This window comes from Nerophis ophidion, linkage group LG07 (genome assembly GCF_033978795.1).
Source record: "Nerophis ophidion isolate RoL-2023_Sa linkage group LG07, RoL_Noph_v1.0, whole genome shotgun sequence".
Classification (NCBI taxonomy): Eukaryota; Metazoa; Chordata; class Actinopteri; order Syngnathiformes; family Syngnathidae; genus Nerophis; species Nerophis ophidion.
This window is the reverse complement of record NC_084617.1, coordinates 5,431,639-5,453,947: the sequence shown is the minus strand read 5'-3', so window position 1 is coordinate 5,453,947 and position 22,309 is coordinate 5,431,639. Positions and strand designations below refer to the sequence as shown.

At 45.5% G+C, this 22,309-nt stretch overlaps 1 protein-coding gene across 1 annotated transcript in view; it reads right to left on the bottom strand.

Moving 5' to 3' along the window:
- Positions 1-22,309, bottom strand: part of notch3 (notch receptor 3) — a 95,771-nt gene that overhangs the window by 38,428 nt on the left and 35,034 nt on the right. Inside the window, 6 exon segments of the mRNA XM_061905227.1 lie at positions 2,939-3,124; positions 3,205-3,360; positions 8,245-8,478; positions 10,568-10,690; positions 12,655-12,990; positions 13,070-13,212. Of these exon segments, the coding sequence (XP_061761211.1) occupies positions 2,939-3,124; positions 3,205-3,360; positions 8,245-8,478; positions 10,568-10,690; positions 12,655-12,990; positions 13,070-13,212 (1,178 nt within the window).

Genomic DNA, 22,309 nt, shown 5'->3' with positions numbered 1-22,309 from the left:
CACCAGTTTTCGCCTGGAAAAACTGGAAAATTTATCTCGAAAGTCCTTAAAAAGTGCTTGAATTTGGCCATGCAAACACCAATGAAATTGAATAGTCACACTGCTTCATTTTCTATGCCCCAATCAGTTCATGATAACTGCTGCTGCAATGTTAGGCTTCGGTTTTAGCAGATTTTGCCTATTTTGTCCTACAGACAGCATTTGGTGACTCCAACAAACAAGGCTATGGATTGATTCACACCGGTTTTCGCCTGGAAAAACAGGAAAATTTATCTCGAAAGTCCTTAAAAAGTGCTTGAATTTGGCCATGCAAACGGCAATGACATTGAATAGTCATACTGCTTCATTTTCCATGCCCCATTCAGTTCATGATAACCGCTGCTTCAATGTTAGGCTTAGGTTTTAGCAGATTTTCCCTATTTTGTCCTACAGACAGCATTTAGTGACCTCAACCAACAAGGCTATGGATTGATTCACACCGGTTTTCGCCTGGAAAATTTATCTCGAAAGTCCTTAAAAAGTGCTTGAATTTGGCCATGCAAACAGCAATGACATTGAATAGTCACACTGCTTCATTTTCCATGCCCCATTCAGTTCATGATAACCGCTGCTTTAATGTTAGGCTTTTGTTTTAGCAGATTTTGCCTATTTTTTCCTACAGACAGCATTTGGTGACCTCAACCAACAAGACTATGGATTGATTCACACCGGTTTTTGCCTGGAAAAACGATCTCGAAAGTCCTTAAAAAGTGCTTGAATTTGGCCATGCAAACACCAATGACATTGAATAGTCACACTGCTTCATTTTCTATGCACCAATCAGTTCATGATAACTGTTGCTGCAATGTTAGGCTTCAGTTTTAGCAGATTTTCCCTATTTTTCCTACTGACAGCATTTGGTGACCTCAACCAACAAGGCTATGGATTGATTCACACCGGTTTTCGCCTGGAAAAACTGGAAAATTTATCTCGAAAGTCCTTAAAAAGTGCTTGAATTTGGCCATGCAAACAGCAATGACATTGAATAGTCACACTGCTTCATTTTCCATGCCCCATTCAGTTCATGATAACTCCAACAATGCTATGGATTGATTGACACCGGTTTTCGCCTGGAAAAACTGGAAAATTTATCTCGAAAGTCCTTAAAAAGTGCTTCAATTTGGCTATGCAAACAGCAATGACATTGAATAGTCACACTGCTTCATTTTCTATGCCCCAATCAGTTCATGATAACTGCTTCTGCAATGTTAGGCTTAGGTTTTAGCAGATTTTGCCTATTTTGTCCTACAGACAGCATTTGGTGACCTCAACCAATAAGACTATGGATTGATTCACACCGGTTTTCGCCTGGAAAAACTGGAAAATTTATCTCGAAAGTCCTTAAAAAGTGCCTGAATTTGGCCATGCAAACAGCAATGACATTGAATAGTCACACTGCTTCATTTTCTATGCCCCAATCAGTTCATGATAACTGCTGCTGCAATGTTAGGCTTAGGTTTTAGCAGATGTTGCCTATTTTGTCCTACAGACAGCATTTGGTGACCTCAACCAACAAGGCTATGGATTGATTCACACCGGTTTTCGCCTTGAAAATTTATCTCGAAAGTCCTTAAAAAGTGCTTGAATTTGGCCATGCAAACAGCAATGACATTGAATAGTCCCACTGCTTCATTTTCCATGCACCAATCAGTTCATGATAACTGTTGCTGCAATGTTAGGCTTCAGTTTTAGCAGATTTTCCCTATTTTTCCTACTGACAGCATTTGGTGACCTCAACCAACAAGGCTATGGATTGATTCACACCGGTTTTCGCCTGGAAAAACTGGAAAATTTATCTCGAAAGTCCTTAAAAAGTGCTTGAATTTGGCCATGCAAACAGCAATGACATTGAATAGTCACACTGCTTCATTTTCCATGCCCCATTAAGTTCATGATAACTACAGCTTCAATGTTAGGCTTAGGTTTTAGCAGATTTTCCCTATTTTTCCTACTGACAGCATTTGGTGACCTCAACCAACAAGGCTATGGATTGATTCACACCAGTATTTGCCTGGAAAAACGATCTCGAAAGTCCTTAAAAAATGTTTGAATTTGGCCATGCAAACAGCAATGACATTGAATAGTCACACTGCTTTATTCTCTATGCCCCATTCAGTTCATGATATCCGCTGCTTCAATGTTAGGCTTAGGTTTTAGCAGATTTTCCTTGTTTTGTCGTACAGACAGCATTTGGTGATTCACACCGGTTTTCGCCTGGAAAAACTGGAAAAATTATCTCTAAAGTCTTTAAAAAGTGCTTGAATTTGGCAATGGTAAAGGTGTACCAACCCTGATGTTCTACATTCTCTGTTTACAAACTATGGTGAAACCAAGTGTGGAGCGGGGCACTGCCCCTGGGGAGCGGCTAGCGTGGAATTCCCAAATCAAATGTATGCTTTGCCAGGCTGGCGGATGATGATGATGATGATGATGAGGAGGAGGAGGCGTTGGGCGAAGAGGAAGGGCCTGTCTCTGGAAATCAAAAAAAGGGGGACTACGCAGGGGGGAGAGGCTCTGGGAAAAGGCCTCCTTTCCCTCTGTGTGTGTATGAGGGTGCAAAGTGGAGCATAGAAGGGGCCCTATTGTCCCGCTCCATTCCCACCACTCGACAACTCATTACTATTCACAGCACACCGCTCCCCCTAACTGCTCGCCCTCTCACATCCACTCCTATAGAGCTCACTCCCAATTCTAATTTGTATAGTTCTCAAAACCCTGGGATGCATGTAGGACCGTGCGTGAGAGTTTCACTGTGTTTTTGTCACAGAAAGTCCAACCATCACTTTTGTCCACACTAATACCCTGTCTGGCTGTACAGTGCCCCACAACAGCAATGGGATTCCATTACATAATAGCCCACTCTAAATAATTCCCCCCTTTGGCTGAAAGGTCTTGATACCTGGCATGCAAATGCAGGTGAACTCTCCGATGCGGTCCAGGCAAGTGGCGTCGTTCTGGCAAGGCATGGAGAGGCATTCATTGATGTCGATCTCACAACGGGGGCCGGCGTACCCCCGGCCGCACTGACACTGGAAGGAGCCCTCGGTGTTCACGCACTTCCCGAAGTGCTCGCACGGGTTCGCGCCTGCGGGATCAGAGAGGAGTGGATGGGTGATAAATGAACGTTGTCGCAATATGTTGACAAAGGACAAGCGGCAGACATACCGATGGAGCATTCGTCCATGTCCTGGTTACAAGCACCTCCCACGAAGCCGGCAGGACAGGTGCAGATGGCACGGCCGTTAAGGGGGTTGGTGTCGCACACGGCCCCCTCGTTGCAAGGATTGCTCACACATGCGTCCTCGAGGTGGCACAGCAAACCTTATGGAAAGAGAAAGATTGTCCTTATTGCATTGTTTAGGGCAGGGGCGCCCACACTTTTTCTGCAGGCGAGCTACTTTTCAATTGACCAACTCGAGGGGATCTACCTCATTTATATATATCATTTATATTTATTTATTTATGAAAGAGACATTTTTGTAAACAAGTTAAATGTGTTTAATGATAATACAAGCATGTGTAACACATATAGATGTCTTTCTTTCACAAAGACAAGAATATAAGTTGGTGTATTACCTGATTCTGATGACTTGCATTGATTGGAATCAGACAGTAATGATGATAACGCCCACATTTTCAAATGGAGGAGAAAAAAAGTGGTCCTTTCTGTACAATACCACATGAAAGTGGTTGCTTTTTGGCATCTAATTCATCCAGCTTCCATACACTTTACAAGAAAAACATCGGCGGCAAATTCCGTAGCTTGCTTGATTGACATTCACGGCACCCGAGGGTCTTGTGAGATGACGCTGGCTGCTGCCAGTTCATTATTATGAAAAAATGACAGAGAGGAAGGCGAGAAACACTTTTTAGTTCAACAGACTTTCGCGCCGTCCCTTCCGTCAAAACTCTAAAGGCCGACTGCACATTTCCTATCTTCACAATAAAAGCCCTGCTTCATGCTGCCTGCGCTAACAAAATAAGAGTCTCGGAAAGCTGGCGTGCACAAGTGATGTGCACGCCAGCTTTCTGAGGGATCGCTTGTGCACGCCAGTTTTCCGAGACTCTGTATTTAGTTAGCGCAGGCAGCATGAAGCAGGGCTTTTATTGTGAAGATAGGAAATGTGCAGTCAGCCTTTAGAGTTTTGACGGAAGGTACGGCGCGAGAGTCTGTTGAAATAAAAAGTGTTTCTCGCCTTCCTCTCGGTCATATTTTCATAATAATGATCTTGCAGCAGCCAGCGTCATCTCACAAGACCCTCCGGTACCGTGAATGTCATTTAAGTGACGTCTTGGTGAAGATTGATGATCACTCATTTTTAGGTCTATTTTTTTTAAAAGACTGGCTGGAGATCGACTGACACACCCCCCGCGGTCGACTGGTAGCTCGCGATCGACGTAATGGGCACCCCTGGTTTAGGGGTTGGGATAGACCCCTGAGTCTATCAGTCCAAGACATTTAGGACAATTCTTTGCTTCTGACTTGACAGTGTGGGGAGTGCTCAAGTTCCGCAGTGCACAAATCCAGCTCTGCAACAGCTTTGAACTAAAACCCATCCTACATAACGTAATGAACAGGCTGAAATGTTCAAATAGTTGTATAAAACCTCTTCAGAATTTCAGATACTTTAGGTGTTATTGCTTGGGTTTACATGACGTCATTGGATTCGTGTGGTGGTCAACAGGTTCCCACTTGGTACCAGGTGCCATTTAGCCTTTCTCGAAGAAAAATACCAATGCTTGTGTTGTTTTTAAGTATTCAAATCGTGAAAAGGATAAACATATCTTCAGAGTTACTCAAGAGCTAATCTGGAAGACAACAAGAAAAGAGGCACACAGTCCAGATCAAAGGAGCAGAGTCGAAAAACACGCGGGTTTGCAGTGATCACTGGTATTATCTGGATATTGTTCGTATTTTATCTTGTTTCGGCGATCCTAAAATACCTTTTTGCAATGAGTGGTCTCTAACGCACCAACTTGGCGAGTCTAAATCAAATAAAGCGAATGTGAGCAAACCCTAAAAGAGTTAAGCTTTTACCAAAGGCAGCAATCATAAATCAAGCATTCAAGCACATACACAACGTTGAGATCTGTAGTTATATTTCGATAGAGATGAGGAAAACCCAGCGTGGTTGTAGATGCAAAGTTAAATCATGAAATGCAACCTTACCCGAGCTAAAATGTTGCATGATTTATCCGAGAGAGTCTTGATATCAATTTCCTTGACCCAAGCAATTTGTAGACCTCCATGCCTTTCCGAATATTGGGGCGGTTTAGCTCGGTTGGTAGAGTGACCGTGTCAGCAATTTGAGGGTTGCAGGTTCGATTCCCGCTTCCGCCAACCTAGTCACTGCCGTTGTGTCCTTGGGCAAGACACTTTACCCACCTGCTCCCAGTGCCACCCACACTGGTTTGAATGTAACTTAGATATTGGGTTTCACTATGTAAAGCGCTTTGAGTCACTAGAGAAAAAGCGCTATATAAATATAATTCACTTCACTTCATATCTGTTTTGTCGTGTAGAATGATGTCTAGAGCACAACAGTTCGATATGTCTGAAAACCCGACCGGCGTTTAATCCCTTATCACTCAACAAATCTTTTTTTGATAAAATATAGGCATCTATTCCACTGGATAGTTTGGTTGTTCACTTGTATCTTCCTTTTGCAGGAAGATTTAAAGGCCTACTGAAATGAGATTTTTCCTATTCAAACGGGGATAGCAGGTCCGTTCTATGTGTCATACTTGATCATTTCGCGATATTGCCATATTTTTGCTGAAAGGATTTAGTAGAGAACATCGACGATAAAGTTTGCAACTTCTGGTGCTGATAAAAAAGCCTTGCCTGTACCGGAAGTAGCAGACGATGTGCGCGTGACGTCACGGGTTGTGGAGCTCCTCACATCTGAACATTGTTTACAATCATGGCCACCAGCAGCGAGAGCGATTCGGACCGAGAAAGCGACAATTTCCACATTAATTTGAGCGAGGATGAAAGATTTGTGGATGAGGAAAGTGAGAGTGAAGGACTAGGGAAAAAAAAAAGACTATACAGTGGGAGCGATTCAGATGTTTTTAGACAAATTAACTTTGATAATTCTGGAAAATCCCTTATCTGCTCATTGTGTTACTAGTGTTTTAGTGAGATTATATGGTCGTTCCTGTACAACCTCAAGGTTGGCCCCGCACCTTCCTTCAGCACCAGTCGACGGGAGGTGGCAATGCCCATCTCTGCCCTTCGCAAGGGTCCCTCTTCGAAACACGATCTTTCGAAATGATCGCTGCATAATACACTGTACTTTGTGTGTGTGGTCCAATCCAACCGTGTTCGCCTGACCGCTCTGTTCCATAGTAAAGCTTCACAGTCATCTTTCGGGAATGTAAACAATGAAGCTGTGTTTGTGTTGCTAAAGGCGGCCGCAATACACCGCTTCCCACCTACAGCATTCTTCTTTGACGTCTCCATTATTCATTGAACAAATTGCAAAAGATTCAGCAACACAGAAGTCCAGAATACTGTGGAATTATGCGATGAAAACAGACGACTTATAGCTGGGAACGGTGCTGGAACAAAATGTTCTCGACAATGCCTGACGTCACGCGCACGTGTCATCATACCGCGACATTTTAGCATGATACTTCCGCGCGAAATTTAAAATTGCAATTTAGTAAACTAAAGCGGCCGTATTGGCATGTGTTGCAATGTTAATATTTCATCATTGATATATAAACTATCAGACTGCGTGGTCGCTAGTAGTGGCTTTCAGTAGGCATTAAACCTATTTTGTTCTCATATCTTGCTGCACCACAACCATCTTGGCTCGGTTGACCACCACTGTTTTTTTTTACCTACGGCAAGAAAACATGTGACGGAATAGAAGCAATACCCAGGTGTCTCAATATATTTGTCAAGATAGTGTAGTTCAGGGGTCACCAACGCGGTGCCCGCGGGCACCAGGTCGCCCGTAAGGACCAGATGAGTCGCCCGCTGGCCTGTTCTAAAAATAGCTCAAATAGCAGCACTTACCAGTGAGCTGCCTCTATTTTTTAAATTGTATTTATTTACTAGCAAGCTGGTCTCGCTTTGCTGGACATTTTTAATTCTAAGAGAGACAAAACTCAAATAGAATTTGAAAATCCAAGAAAATATTTTAAAGATTTGGTCTTCACTTGTTTGAATAAATTCATATATTTTTTTTACTTTGCTTCTTATAACTTTCAGAAAGACAATTTTAGAGAAAAAATACAACCTTAAAAATGATTTTAGGATTTTTAAACACACATACCTTTTTACCTTTTAAATTCCTTCCTCTTCTTTCCTGACAATTTAAATCAATGTTCAAGTCATTTTATTTTTTTGTAAAGAATAATAAATACATTTTGATTTAATTCTTCATTTTAGCTTCTGTTTTTTTAACGAAGAATATTTGTGAAATAGTCCTTCAAACATATTAGGATTAAAATTCCCAAAAATTATTCTGGCAAATCTAGAAAATCTGTAGAATCAAATTTAAATCTTATTTCAAAGTCTTTTGAATTAAAAAAAAAAATGTTCTGGAAAATCTAAAATAAGTAATGATTTGTCTTTGTTAGAAATATAGTTTGGTCTAATTTGTTATATATTCTAACAAAGTGGAGTTTGGATTTTAACCTATTTAAAACATGTCATCAAACTTATTAAATTAATCTTAATCAGGAAAAAATACTAATAATGTTCCATGATTTTTTTATTTTATTTTTTTTTCAAAAAGATTCGAATTAGCTAGTTTTTCTCCTTTTTTTTTGGTTGAATTTTGAATTTTTAAATAGTCAATTGAAGATAAACTATGTTTTAAAATTTAATTTACATTCTTTTCGTGTTTTCTCCTCTTTTAAACTGTTCAATTAAGTGTTTTTTTCATCATTTATTCTCTACAGAAAACCTTCCGTAAAAGGAAAAAAATGTACGACCGAATGACAGACATAAATACCCATTTTATATATATGTATAGATTTATTTATTAAAGGTAAATTGAGCAAATTAGCTATTTCTGGCAATTTATTTAAGTGTGTATCAAACTGGTAGCCCTTGGCATTAATCAGTACCCAAGAAGTAGCTCTTGCTTTCAAAAAGGTTGGTGACCCCTGGTGTAGTTAATGAAGGCCTTAAAGGTGTGCTTCCACTAAAAAAAACATGCATGCAGGTTCTTAAGCCCGTTCGCTTACCCGTCTTGCCGACAGGACACTCGCAAAAGAAGGAGGCGACTCGGTCATGGCAGGTGGCGCCGTTGAAGCACACGGCTATGGCGCAGTCGTCGATGTTCTCGCTGCAGTCGTCACCCGTCCAGCCGTTAACGCAGACGCACGTGTGGCCCCCGATGGTGTTGAAGCAAGTCCCCCCGTTGTGGCAGGCGTTTGGTTGCATTAGACACTCGTTGACGTCCTCGGCGCAGTATTGTCCTGGTGAGGTGCCGGCATGTTAGTCGACTCATTCATTAGTGAAACATACAGTGGGGCAGAAAAGTATTTAGTCAGCCAGCGATTGTGCAAGTTCTCCCACTTAAAATGATGACAGAGGTCTGTAATTTTCATCCTAGGTACACTTCAACTGTGAGAGGCAGAATGTGAAAAAAAAATCCAGGAATTCACATTGTAGGAATTTTAAAGAATTTATTTGTAAATTATGGTGGAAAATAAGTATTTGGTCAACCATTCAAAGCTCTCACTGATGGCTCAAAATCTCACGATTCATTCTTTCCTTAACACGGATCAATCGTCCTGTCCCCTTAGCAGAAAAAGAGCCCCAAAGCATGATGTTTCCACCCCCATGCTTCACAGTAGGTATGGTGTTCTTGGGATGCAACTCAATATTCTTCTTCCTCCAAACACGACGAGTTGAGTTTATACCAAAAAGTTACATTTTGGTTTCATCCGGCCACATGACATTCTCCCAATCCTCTGCTGTATCATCCATGTATCCATTTTGGTATAAACTCAACTCGTCGTGTTTGGAGGAAGAAGAATACTGAGTTGCATCCCAAGAACACCATACCTACTGTGAAGCATGGGGGTGGAAACATCATGCTTCGGGGCTGTTTTTCTGCTAAGGGGACAGGACGATTGATCCGTGTTAAAGGGGAACATTATCAGCAGACCTATGTAAGCGTCAATATATACCTTGATGGTGCAGAAAAAAGACCATCTATTTTTTTAACCGGTTTCCCAACTCTAAATGGGTGAATTTCGGCGAATTAAACGCCCTTCTGTTTATTGCGCTGGAAGCGATGACGTCAGAATGTGACGTCGCCGAGGTAACACACCCGCCATTTTCATTTTCAACACATTACAAACACCGGGTCTCAGCTCTGTTATTTTCTGTTTTTTCGACTATTTTTTGGAACCTTGGAGACATCATGCCTCGTCGGTGTGTTGTCGGAGGGTGTAACAACACTAACAGGGAGGGATTCAAGTTGCACCGCTGGCCCGAAGATGCCAAAGTGTCTGCCGCCAGACCCCCATTGAATGTGCCAGAGTGTCTCCACATTTGACCGACAGACATGGCACAGAGATGTATGGATAACCTGCAGATGCATTTGCAACGATAGTCAACGAAATCACAAAGGTGAGTTTTGTTGATGTTGACTGCCAGCTAATCGATGCTAACATGCTATTTACCGGCGGTGCTAAAGCAGACATGGCACAGAGATGTATTGATAACCTGTAGATGCATTTGCAACTATATTACATTTCCTTCCACCCACATTTAATGCGAAACAAACACTTACCAATCGACTGATTTAAGTTGCTCCAGTGTCAAAAGATGAGAAAGTCCTGATCGTTTGGTCCGCACATTTTACCGCCGATGCTAACGCAGCTATTCGGCCATGCTATGGCTATGAATAGCGTCAATAGCTTCAGTTTCTTCTTCAATATTTTCATACTCCAACCATCTGTTTCAATACATGCGTAATCTGTTGAATCGCTTAAATCGCTGAAATCCGAGTTTGAATCCGAGCTAATGTCGCTATATCTTGCTGTGGTATTCCCATTGTTTGTTTACATTGGCAGCACTGTGTGACGTCACAGGGAAATGGATAGTAATTTCGAAGATAACAAAAATAAGGCACTTTAAAGCTTTATTTAGGGATATTCCGAGACCGGTAAAATTTTGAAAAAAACTTCAAAAAATACAACAAGCCACTGGGAACTGATTTTTATTGTTTTTCACCCTTTTGAAATTGTGATAATGTTCCCCTTTAAGGAAAGAATGAATGGGGCCATGTATCGTGAGATTTTGAGCCATCAGTGAGAGCTTTGAATGGTTGACCAAATACTTATTTTCCACCATAATTTACAAATAAATTCTTTAAAATTCCTACAATGTGAATTCCTGGATTTTTTTTTCCACATTCTGTCTCTCACAGTTGAAGTGTACCTAGGATGAAAATGACAGACCTCTGTCATCATTTTAAGTGGGACAACTTGCACAATCGCTGGCTGACTAAATACTTTTTTGCCCCACTGTACTTTTAAACATGACGTGACGTACCTGTCCATTCAGGTGCACACTGGCAGTTGTACGTGTTGACTCCATCCACACAAATCCCTCCATTCATGCACTTGTGGCCAGGACAGTCATCCACATTATTTTCACAGTTGTGTCCCTGAAAACCTGAGACGGACGCAGAAGAAACGGGTGATGAGAAACAAACGCATGAAACGCTCACAACCCTCCTGGCACGTTTCCCACAGTAGTAGCGGTGTGAGGCAGTAAAAAGGTTGAGAGGGTGTCTGGACTGTTTACATCCTCTCTTGACGGTTCCCACGCGACGCCGGCATCAGCCGCGGTGGCTCGTTGAGAAGTTTTCGCGCTCCCCGCGATCTTTGCTTGTTTTACAATCTTTTAGTTTCAATGACTTCCTTTCTGGCAAGAGATATTTCCTGCCGGCTCCCTAGTGGCAAGCCAGAAGAGTCCATTAGGTGAATTCCTCCTGTTGTGAGTATAGTGGAGCAGAGCTCCTCTAACTTCTCCCACCAACCCATTTCTCATCGGGGGGGGATATTAATAGCAGACAGGAAGTTGACCTGTGACGGAGGAGAAAATCCCAGCATCGGAGCTGTGAACTACGTCATCAGCCTGGGAAGGATCAGTTCAGCTCTGGGAAAACAGTGGGCTTGCATTATGTGAAAGTGATGGTTTGCATGTGTGCAGGGGCATGTTTCTCCCAGTAGGGACAGTTCATCTGGTCTGACATACCGTATTTCCTTGAATTGTATATAGTATGCGCCTGCCTAGAATTACGGCCGGGTCAAACTCGTTTTGCAAAATAAATAGCGCTTGCTTAGCATTAACGCCGGGTCAAACACATTTCGCAAACTATTTTTATTAGCGCATGTCTAGAATTTCCACCGGGTCAAACTCGTCACGTCACGAGTGACACTTCCCTTGTCATCATTTTCAAAATGGACGAGGCTGATTTCAATCATTTGAAATCGCATAAAGGGAAGAAGATTAAGAGCTATTCAGTAGGATTTAAGGTCCAAGCTATTGAATATGCTAAAAAGAACAGTAAGTAGCTATGTTTTGTTAATATACCGTAGCTGCGTGTGTCAAATATGAGTCATTAAATGACTCCCGCCTCCTGGTGGTAGAGGGCGCTAGTGCGACTATTCGGCTGCATAAGAAGTGACAACAAGCAGCAAGAGTGAGCAGCGTTGACCTACTCAGTGGCCTAGTGGTCGCCCCAATATCGGTACGTTGTGAGTTCAAACCCCGGCCGAGTCATACCAAAGACTATAAAAATGGGACTCATTACCTCCCTGCTTGGCACTCAGCATCAAGGGTTGGAATTGGGGGTTAAATCACCAAAAATGATTCCCGGGCGCGCAACCGCTGCTGCCCACTGCTCCCCTCACCTCCCAGGGGGTGATCAAGGGTGATGGGTCAAATGCAGAGAATAATTTCGCCACACCAAGAGTGCGTGTGACAATCATTGGTACTTTAACTTTGATTTTTTCCTTCCGCTTGCACTTTTAACATGGAGGATTACATATCTAAAATAAAACCATTTTCTAAACTGGACTTTCAATCGAAGCAGGAGGTAATAAATCGACTTTTAAAACTGAAGAAAGATAAGGAAGACTTGTATAAACAAGTTATCGATGCTTTTGATCAGAAGGAACTGCGCATGGACTTCATTTATAAGTAAAGGTAAGACCATAATAAAGTTTTTTTTATTAAATGTGCTTTTCATGATGGTATCCTTACATCACACTCAAATTTTTAAGCGCAGGCCTCAATTTACCGCATGCCTTTGTGTAAACGCCGGAGTGAGAAGAGGTTTTAAAATAATTAGCGTCCCGGCGGCAATTCAAGGAAATACAGTAATATGGTTAGTTTCCCCGAATAGCGTGATATTCTAGCAAAACCAAAGAACGCATTCCAACTTTTAACCTTTAAGCCCACAATCCTTTGGAATTCATCAAATGTATAAACTTGAGTGCTGATACCCGAGCTACAAACTCGCTCCCCCCGACATGTAATGTTAGAGCATACAATTGCAAAGGCTACCTAAAAAAGTTGTAAAAATGCTACAGATAAGAGAAAAACATCTCATTTGATGAGTTTTATTGTACCTGGCAGGCAGGCACATTCATAGGAATGGTCACTGGTCTGGCGACAAGTCCCTCCATTGAGGCACTGGGAGGGGGCGCAGGGCAGCGTGGAGACTTCGCAGGTGCGCCCGCTGTACCCAGGTCCACACTGGCAGCGGAAGGACCCGTGCGTGTTGACGCAGAGGCCGCCGTTGAGGCACACGCCGGGCTTGCGGCACTCGTCCACGTCGCTGCGGCAGTTCTTTCCCTGGAAGCCAGGTGGGCAGGAGCAGTTGTAGTGGTTATTCCAGTTGGCACAGCGGGCGCCGTTTGCACAGGGACTGGTGGCACAGGCGTCAATGAGCAAACAGTCTTGGCCTGTAATTAAAGGTGTGTTCAGCTGAGGACTCAAGACTCTCCAAGAGCTGATCTATCGGGTGTATTCTGATTGGTCTACCTCTGAAGCCCCTCTGGCACACACAGCTGTACTGTGGGATACTGTTGACCACCTGGCTCTTACAAGCAGCCCCATTAAGGCAAGGTGATCGGTGGCAAGGATCTTGGTGTCGGCAGAGTGGACCGATGAATCCAGGACGACATCTGGACAAAACAATTCACACATAGGAGTCAAAACAGGTAACTTTGATATTCGGGATGCAAAGAAGAAAACTTTTGGATCAAACAATTCCCATCATGTTCATTAATATACCACATCTGGCATTCCGGATCCTGGATAACTCCTTGACTCATACTGTGGTGCGACCTAGGCGCCTACGCCCTGAAATTATTCCGTATTAGCGCCGGTTCCTTCAGAAGTACAGTGTGGTTTGCGGAGTGAGCGATGCACTCGCATACGAAGCCAGGCCATATCCTGATTTACCAAACGCACAATTTGCATCCGCTCCAGCTGGAGAGACCCATTTTCTGCATGTCAGCGAACATTCCACCGCCGTTGCAGCCTTTTTTCCGCAGGTCAGCTGTAAAGAAACCGGAGCACACCCAACGACGACTGCCAGGAAGCCGGGCGATTCCACCCAAATACTGACACAAGAAATATGGAGACTTCACTCGCTCTTGTAGAGCAAATAGAAAAAGGCATCTGTGATTTTTTTGGAAGTGACACCAAACAAACACATACCAATCGTTGGTCAGAAGGCGATCGCCGAATTAGTCCGCGCTTCCTCCCGTGCCGCTGTCTGTCGCGATATGGCTCAATAGTTTCAGTTTCTTCTTCAATTTCATTTTCGCTATCTGCCTCCACACTCCAACCATCCGTTTCAATACATGCGTAATCTGTTGAATCGCTTGCGCCGCTGAAATCCGAGTCTGAATCCGAGCTACTATGCTATACTTTTCTGTGTTTTCCGCCATTTTTGTCTCTGTTGGCTTCACGTGGTGACGTCACAGGACAATAGACGGGTGGATATAACTTGTGACACCTTGGCCTTTTTCAAGTGACATTAGTTGTTTTGTCTTTTACCTAAACATTGAAACAAGAGTATCTGATTGCTCTCTGCGGATTGATTGGAGTTCAGACAAGGTTTGAGTTAGTAGTTAGTAGTAGTTTGTGCAGCCCTTTGAGACACTAGTGATTTAGGGCTATATAAGTAAACGATTGATTGATTGATTTGTAGCTATATTTGCATCCAGCCTTTCCCTCCACACACATTTAATGCCAAACAAACACATACCAATCGTTGGTCAGAAGGCGATCGCCGAATTAGTCCGCGCTTCCTCCCGTGCCGCTGTCTGGCGCGATATGGCTCAATAGTTTCAGTTTCTTCTTCAATTTCATTTTCGCTATCTGCCTCCACACTCCAACCATCCGTTTCAATACATGCGTAATCTGTTGAATCGCTTGCGCCGCTGAAATCCGAGTCTGAATCCGAGCTACTATGCTGTACTTTTCTGTGTTTTCCGCCATTTTTGTCTCTGTTGGCTTCACGTGGTGACGTCACAGGACAATAGACGGGTGGATATAACTTGTGACACCTTGGCCTTTTTCAAGTGACATTAGTTGTTTTGTCTTTTACCTAAACATTGAAACAAGAGTATCTGATTGCTCTCTGCGGATGGATTGGAGTTCAGACAAGGTTTGAGTTAGGAACTTGACACCCACAGTGGAGCCTCTGGCTGGAACAAGCCCCCTCTTCAAACGGGCTGTTTGATGCTGATGACAGAGCCGTGATGGCTGGGTTCACCCTGAGGCTCGGTCTTCTTTTCTTTCACTGGATAACAACCCCTGGGCATCATCCACAATGGGTTTTCCTCTGTTCTATTTTGTACAAGCATTATTTCACTCTATTGTGGTGCTTTCTCTATAAAACAAACTGGTTGGGAGCAAGCCAGCCTTTCGGGAACATGTTTTTGATGTTTTGTTTTCATTGAAGCGTTACAAGAACAATAGCTTAAAGAGAAGCCACAGGACTTGGCACAAGGGAGTGTACAGGTGTATCCACGAGAAAGCGGCAGAGAAAAGTGCAGTAAAATAGTTGTCGTCCCTAAAGCCTATCCCGGAGGACTTAGGGTGATTATTAGACTTGACACTCGAAATTGATAGGTATCAGTCAAAGGGAGATTCCATCCATCATCTTCCGCTTATCCGGTCGGGTCGCGGGGGCAACAGCCTAAGCAGGGAAACCCAGACTTCCCTCTCCCCAGCCACTTCGTCTAGCTCTTCCCGGGGGATCCCGAGGCGTTCCCAGGCCAGCCGGGAGACATAGTCTTCCCAACGTGTCCTGGGTCTTCCCCGTGGCCTCCTACCGGTTGGACGTGCCCTAAACACCTCCCTAGGGAGGCGTTCGGGTGGCATCCTGACCAGATGCCCGAACCACCTCATCTGGCTCCTCTCGACCGTGTCCCTCGGGAAGTCCTGTGGGGAGTGCTCAGAGAGTATGGGGTATCGGACTGTCTTATTGTGGCGGTCCGTTCCCTGTACGATCAGTGCCAGAGCTTGGTTTGCATTGCCGGCAGTAAGTCGAACACATTTCCAGTGAGGGTTGGACTCCGCCAAGGCTGTCCTTTGTCACCGATTCTGTTCATAACTTTTATGGACAGAATTTCTAGGCGCAGTCAAGGCGTTGAGGGGTTCCGGTTTGGTGACCGCAGGATTAGGTCTCTGCTTTTTGCAGATGATGTGGTCCTGATGGCTTCATCTGACCGGGATCTTCAGCTCTCGCTGGATCGGTTCGCAGCCGAGTGTGAAGCGACCGGAATGAGAATCAGCACCTCCAAATCCGAGTCCATGGTTCTCGCCCGGAAAAGGGTGGAGTGCCATCTCCGGGTTGGGGAGGAGACCCTGCCCCAAGTGGAGGAGTTCAAGTACCTAGGAGTCTTGTTCACGAGTGAGGGAAGAGTGGATCGTGAGATCGACAGGCGGATCGGTGCGGCGTCTTCAGTAATGCGGACGTTGTACCGATCCGTTGTGGTGAAGAAGGAGCTGAGCCGGAAGGCAAAGCTCTCAATTTACCGGTCGATCTACGTTCCCATCCTCACCTATGGTCATGAGCTTTGGGTCATGACCGAAAGGATAAGATCACGGGTACAAGCGGCCGAAATGAGTTTCCTCCGCCGTGTGGCGGGTCTCTCCCTTAGAGATAGGGTGAGAAGCTCTGCCATCCGGGAGGAACTCCAAGTAAAGCCGCTGCTCCTCAAAGGGAGATTATGAAGAGGAATTCAATTACATGAAGCGCTACATTACCAAAGGCCCAATAAAATGAATTAGAAGTTGATTCGTGGCTGGGAGAATGGAAGCGAACGCTGGCTCAGCTCTTACAGCTTCTATCTTTGAACAACCCCCACCGATCCCCCTACCCCAAAAAAACGCCAGCTTGGCTTTCCCTCCCTCCCCTCACGCGCACACGGGTCAAATGTCAGAGGTCCCCCGTCTGATTGTGATGATAATGTCACTCAGGCTGCAGGGCGAGGGGTGGGGCCACTCTGCGGGAGAGAATGCAACTGGTGGAGTGGAGGTGGTTAAGGAGAAGGGTAGGGGGTTGGGGGGGGGGGGTTCGGTCTGGTCCAGAGGGAATGCCATGTCATATTTCCTGTAATCCCTTGTCCCTCGCTCTGAAAACACAGCTTTCACTCCGAAATGCTGGATCCTCGTTGCCCGGGCAACGGCGCAGACGAAAGAGCAAGACTGACACTCAACCGATCATCCACCCCCCTCCTCCCCCACTCCTTGGTACCCATGGCAATTTGTCATGGCTTGGCTGGGTTTATTTAGAGGCAAATTAACTATGTCTGGAATCTTGGGGGTCAGTATGAAAATGAAAGAACTTGCAGAGGGCCTTGAGAAGTGACGGCAAAAAAGAAATCAAATGAGTTCTGGTCGGGTCAAAGTTGGATTAAGAGTTGACACTTAACAGTTAAAGGGGAACATTATCAGCAGACCTATGTAAGCGTCAATATATACCTTGATGTCGCAGAAAAAAGACCATGTTTTTTTAACCGATTTCCGAACTCTGAATGGGTGAATTTGGCGATTTAAATGCCTCTTCAATTGTTCGCTGTCGGAACGATGACGTCACAACGTGAAGCAATCTGCCATTTTCTCAAACTCATTACACACACCAAGTCGAATCAGCTGTTATTTTCCGTTTTTTCGACTGTTTTCCGTACCTCGGAGACATCATGCCTCGTCGGTGTGTTTGTCGGAGGGTGTAACAACACGAACAGGGACGGATTCAAGTTGCACCACTGGGCAAAAGATGCGAAAGTCCTTCGTTTGTTCCGCACACTGTACCGACGACAGAGATGGCAAGAATGTGCGGATATCCTGCGACACTCAAAGCAGATGCATTTCCAACGATAAAGTCAACGAAATCACAAAGGCGAATTTTATTGATGTTATTGACTTACAGTATGTGGAGTTTGCTAATCAGACATATTCGGTCACGGCATGACTGCAAGCTAATCAATGCTAACATGCTATATAGGCTAGCTTTATGTAAATATTGCATCATTATGCCTCATTTAAGCATTTAAGTCTCACCTTAAAACTCATTTGTATACTCTAGCCTTTAAATAGACTCCCTTTTTAGACCAGTTGATCTGCCGTTTCTTTTCTTTTTCCCCTATGTCCCACTCTCCCTTGTGGAGGGGGTCCGGTCCGATCCGGTGGCCATGTACTTTTGCCTCTATCGGCTGGGGACATCTCTGCGCTGCTGATCCGCCTCCGCTTGGGATGGTTTCCTGCTGGCTCCGCTGTGAACGGGACTCTCGCTGCTGTGTTGGATCCGCTTTGGACTGGACTCTCGCGACTGTGTTGGATCCATTATGGATTGAACTTTCATAGTATCATGTTAGACCCGCTCGACATCCATTGCTTTCCTCCTCTCCAAGGTTCTCATAGTCATCATTGTCACCGACGTCCCACTGGATGTGAGTTTTCCTTGCCCTTATGTGGGCCTACCGAGGATGTCGTAGTGGTTTGTGCAGCCCTTTGAGACACTAGTGATTTAGGGCTATGTAAGTAAACATTGATTGATTGATTTGTAGCTATATTTGCATCCAGCCTTTCCCTCCACCCATATTCAATGCCAAACAAACACATACCAATCGTTGGTCAGAAGGCGATCGCCGAATTCGTCCGCGCTTCCTCCCGTGCCGCTGTCTGTCGCGATATGGCTCAATAGCTTCAGTTCCTTCTTCAATTTCGTTTTCGCTATCTGCCTCCACACTCCAACCATCCGTTTCAATACATGCGTAATCTGTTGAATCGCTCGCGCCGCTGAAATCCGAGTCTGAATCCGAGCTACTATACTATACTTTTCTGTGTTTTCCGCCATTTTTGTCTCTGTTGGCTTCACGCGGTGACGTCACAGGACAATAGACGGGTGGATATAACTACGGTTAAAATCAGGCACTTTGAAGCCGTATTTTCGGGATATTGCGTGATGGGTAAAATTTTGAGAAAAACTTCGAAAAATAAAATAAGCCACTGGCAACTGATTTTTATTGGTTTTAATTAAACCCTTCAGAAATTGTGATAATGTTCCCTTTTAATATTTAAAAATCATCAGTTATTGTGAAAGTTCAAGTCGAAAATGTTATTCCTCTTGCTCAAAATGCATTGGAGCGTCGTAGCCCAAACAAGCGTTCTTTAGACTCGTCCAGACTCACGGCCAACGTGCTTTTCTCATAACACACAACTGATATCAGCTCACACAATTTGGTGGTTGTACATTGGACTCCTTATCAGACTCTTTTGGATTCCACCACGTCTCAAACACAAGGCCAGAATTTATGTCCTAGCTCCCCCCCCCCACCCCCCGCATGGATATTAGGGGCAGGTGCAGGCTGCTGTTGTGCACCGGGGGGCCCCGGGTGCCGACTTCTGACCCCTGAGCAAGAGGACGCCAGATGATGATGACGAAAGGAGGAAGGAGGTCTTTAGAGTGGTGTGGCGCAAGCAAAGACGGCCATAGTGGCTAATCCCCCCCCCCCCGTGTCAAAACATGAGGGATTTTGCCAGCTGCAACCACCCGACCCCGTGCATCTGTCTACATCTGTCACCGGGCTACTACTGTCTAGTGCTCTCTGAGACAAAATAACCCCTGCCTCGCTTAATGGGACTGGGCCAACACACACCACTACACACCACTGAAGAGACATCCTGTAAAAAAAAATAAACAACACATGCACACATTCAAAGGCACCACTGCAACAAAACGCATGCAAAACGAGAACCGCATGCCTTAACACAACGAGGAGAAACTTACAACCAGGGCGGTAGCATGAACCCACAAAAGTTGATCATCCAACCAGAGGATTGCAGAGGAAAAAAAGGAAGGAAGAATTTCATTTAATGTTATCTGAGTGACATGGACGTTTCTGATTCAAGTGAGCGCCATCACTTATGGAACCCGATGCAGCTTTTCCGGCTCTCCGGCTCATTGAAGCACAGGTAACCTGAGCTCCGGACCCCTCCCGTACAATAGCCAGAGGTCAGAGGGTGACTCACCTGTGAACAAAGACTCTGTAATCTCTGACACGGTTCATACTCGCAGTCAAGCTCCACAAAGCAACACGCCTGGAGGAGGCATCCTATCTGTGAGAGGAAAACTGCAACAATGGAGCTCGGGCTTAAACATCTGTGTTCGTACCATCATCATCATCTTCCGCTTATCCGAGGTCGGGTCGCGGGGGCAACAGCCTAAGCAGGGAAACCCAGACTTCCCTCTCCCCAGCCACTTCGTCTAGCTCTTCCCGGGGGATCCCGAGGCGTTCCCAGGCCAGCCGGGAGACATAGTCTTCCCAACGTGTCCTAGGTCTTCCCCGTGGCCTCCTACCGGTTGGACGTGCCCTAAACACCTCCCTAGGGAGGCGTTCGGGTGGCATCCTGACCAGATGCCCGAACCACCTCATCTGGCTCCTCTCGATGTGAAGGAGCAGCGGGTTTACTTTGAGTTCCTCCCGGATGGCAGAGCTTCTCACCCTATCTCTAAGGGAGAGACCCAAACTCATTTCGGCCGCTTGTACCCGTGATCTTATCCTTTCGGTCATGACCCCAAAAGCTCATGACCATAGGTGAGGATGAGAACGTAGATCGACCGGTAAATTGAGAGCTTTGCCTTCCGGCTCAGCTCCTTCTTCAGCACAATGGATCGGTACAACGTCCGCATTACTGAAGACGCCGCACCGATCCGCCTGTCGATCTCACGATCCACTCATTTCGGCCGCTTGTACCCGTGATCTTATCCTTTCGGTCATGACCCAAAAAGCTCATGACCATAGGTGAGGATGGGAACGTAGATCGACCGGTAAATTGAGAGATTTGCCTTCCGGCTCAGCTCCTTCTTCACCACAACGGATCGGTACAACGTCCGCATTACTGAAGACGCCGCACCGATCCGCCTGTCGATCTCACGATCCACTCATTTGGGCCGCTTGTACCCGTGATCTTATCCTTTCGGTCATGACCCAAAAAGCTCATGACCATAGGTGAGGATGGGAACGTAGATGGACCGATAAATTGAGAGCTTTGCCTTCCGGCTCAGCTCCTTCTTCACCAAAATGGATCGGTACAACGTCCGCATTACTGAAGACGCCGCACCGATCCGCCTGTCGATCTCACGATCCACTCATTTGGGCCGCTTGTACCCGTGATCTTATCCTTTCGGTCATGACCCAAAAAGCTCATGACCATAGGTGAGGATGAGAACGTAGATCGACCGGTAAATTGAGAGATTTGCCTTCCGGCTCAGCTCCTTCTTCACCACAACGGATCGGTACAACGTCCGCATTACTGAAGACGCCGCACCGATCCGTCTGTCGATCTCACGATCCACTCATTTCGGCCGCTTGTACCCGTGATCTTATCCTTTCAGTCATGACCCAAAGCTCATGACCATAGGTGAGGATGAGAACGTAGATCGACCGGTAAATTGAGAGATTTGCCTTCCGGCTCAGCTCCTTCTTCACCACAACGGATCGGTACAACGTCCGCATTACTGAAGACGCCGCACCGATCCGTCTGTCGATCTCACGATCCACTCATTTGGGCCGCTTGTACCCGTGATCTTATCCTTTCGGTCATGACCCAAAAAGCTCATGACCATAGGTGAGGATGAGAACGTAGATCGACCGGTAAATTGAGAGATTTGCCTTCCGGCTCAGCTCCTTCTTCACCACAATGGATCGGTACAACGTCCGCATTACTGAAGACGCCGCACCGATCCGCCTGTCGATCTCACGATCCACTCATTTCGGCCGCTTGTACCCGTGATCTTATCCTTTCGGTCATGACCCAAAAAGCTCATGACCATAGGTGAGGATGAGAACGTAGATCGACCGGTAAATTGAGAGATTTGCCTTCCGGCTCAGCTCCTTCTTCACCACAACGGACCAGTACAACGTCCGCATTACTGAAGACGCCGCACCGATCCGCCTGTCGATCTCACCATCCACTCTTCCCTCACTCGTGAACAAGACTCCTAGGTACTTGAACTCCTCCACTTGGGGCAGGGTCTCCTCCCCAACCCGGAGATGGCACTCCACCCTTTTCCGGGCGAGAACCATGGACTCGGACTCGGACTTGGAGGTGCTGATTCTCATTCCGGTCGCTTCGTTGAAGCGTAACAGTTGTGAGGGATCTAAAAATATTTCAACAACACAGGCATGACCAGAGACTATTCTTCCATTAGAGTCCGTAGTGACACAGCACTGCCAACACGAGCCCATAAACACCCCCACTTCTCCCTCCAGCAGCTCTGCTCTCCACATCTTTGCTCTCCCCTTTTCTAAGCAAAGACCCACATCGCAGGGTAGGGGGGGGGTTGTGGAGTGTTTTGTGGCCCCCAAATAAAAGAGCCAAAGTAGTCAGAACTCCTTTGTATGAACAGGTTGGCAGAAGGAGGGAGAGACGGGGGAGCAGTGACCCAAACAGCTAGTCTTTCAGGTCTGGGCTTCCATGGACCAACAGGCCTAGGCTGTCGCCTGGCAACAGTATCCCATGGTGAGTGGGGGAACCTTAGTGGGGGTGGAGGGCTTTGGGAACGAGGGTTTTGTGAGGACAGTTTGAGTACTTCGAAGGAAACTCAGGGCCGCTTGCAAAAATGAGTAAAATTCATCTCGTAGGCCTCACGTCAAGAAGCTAAATAGTGCTCTGACTTGAAAGGACTCCTGCTGCAAGATGTCCAACACAACAAATATACAATCTACTCCGGACAAATTGGCCCCAATCGCTGATAGA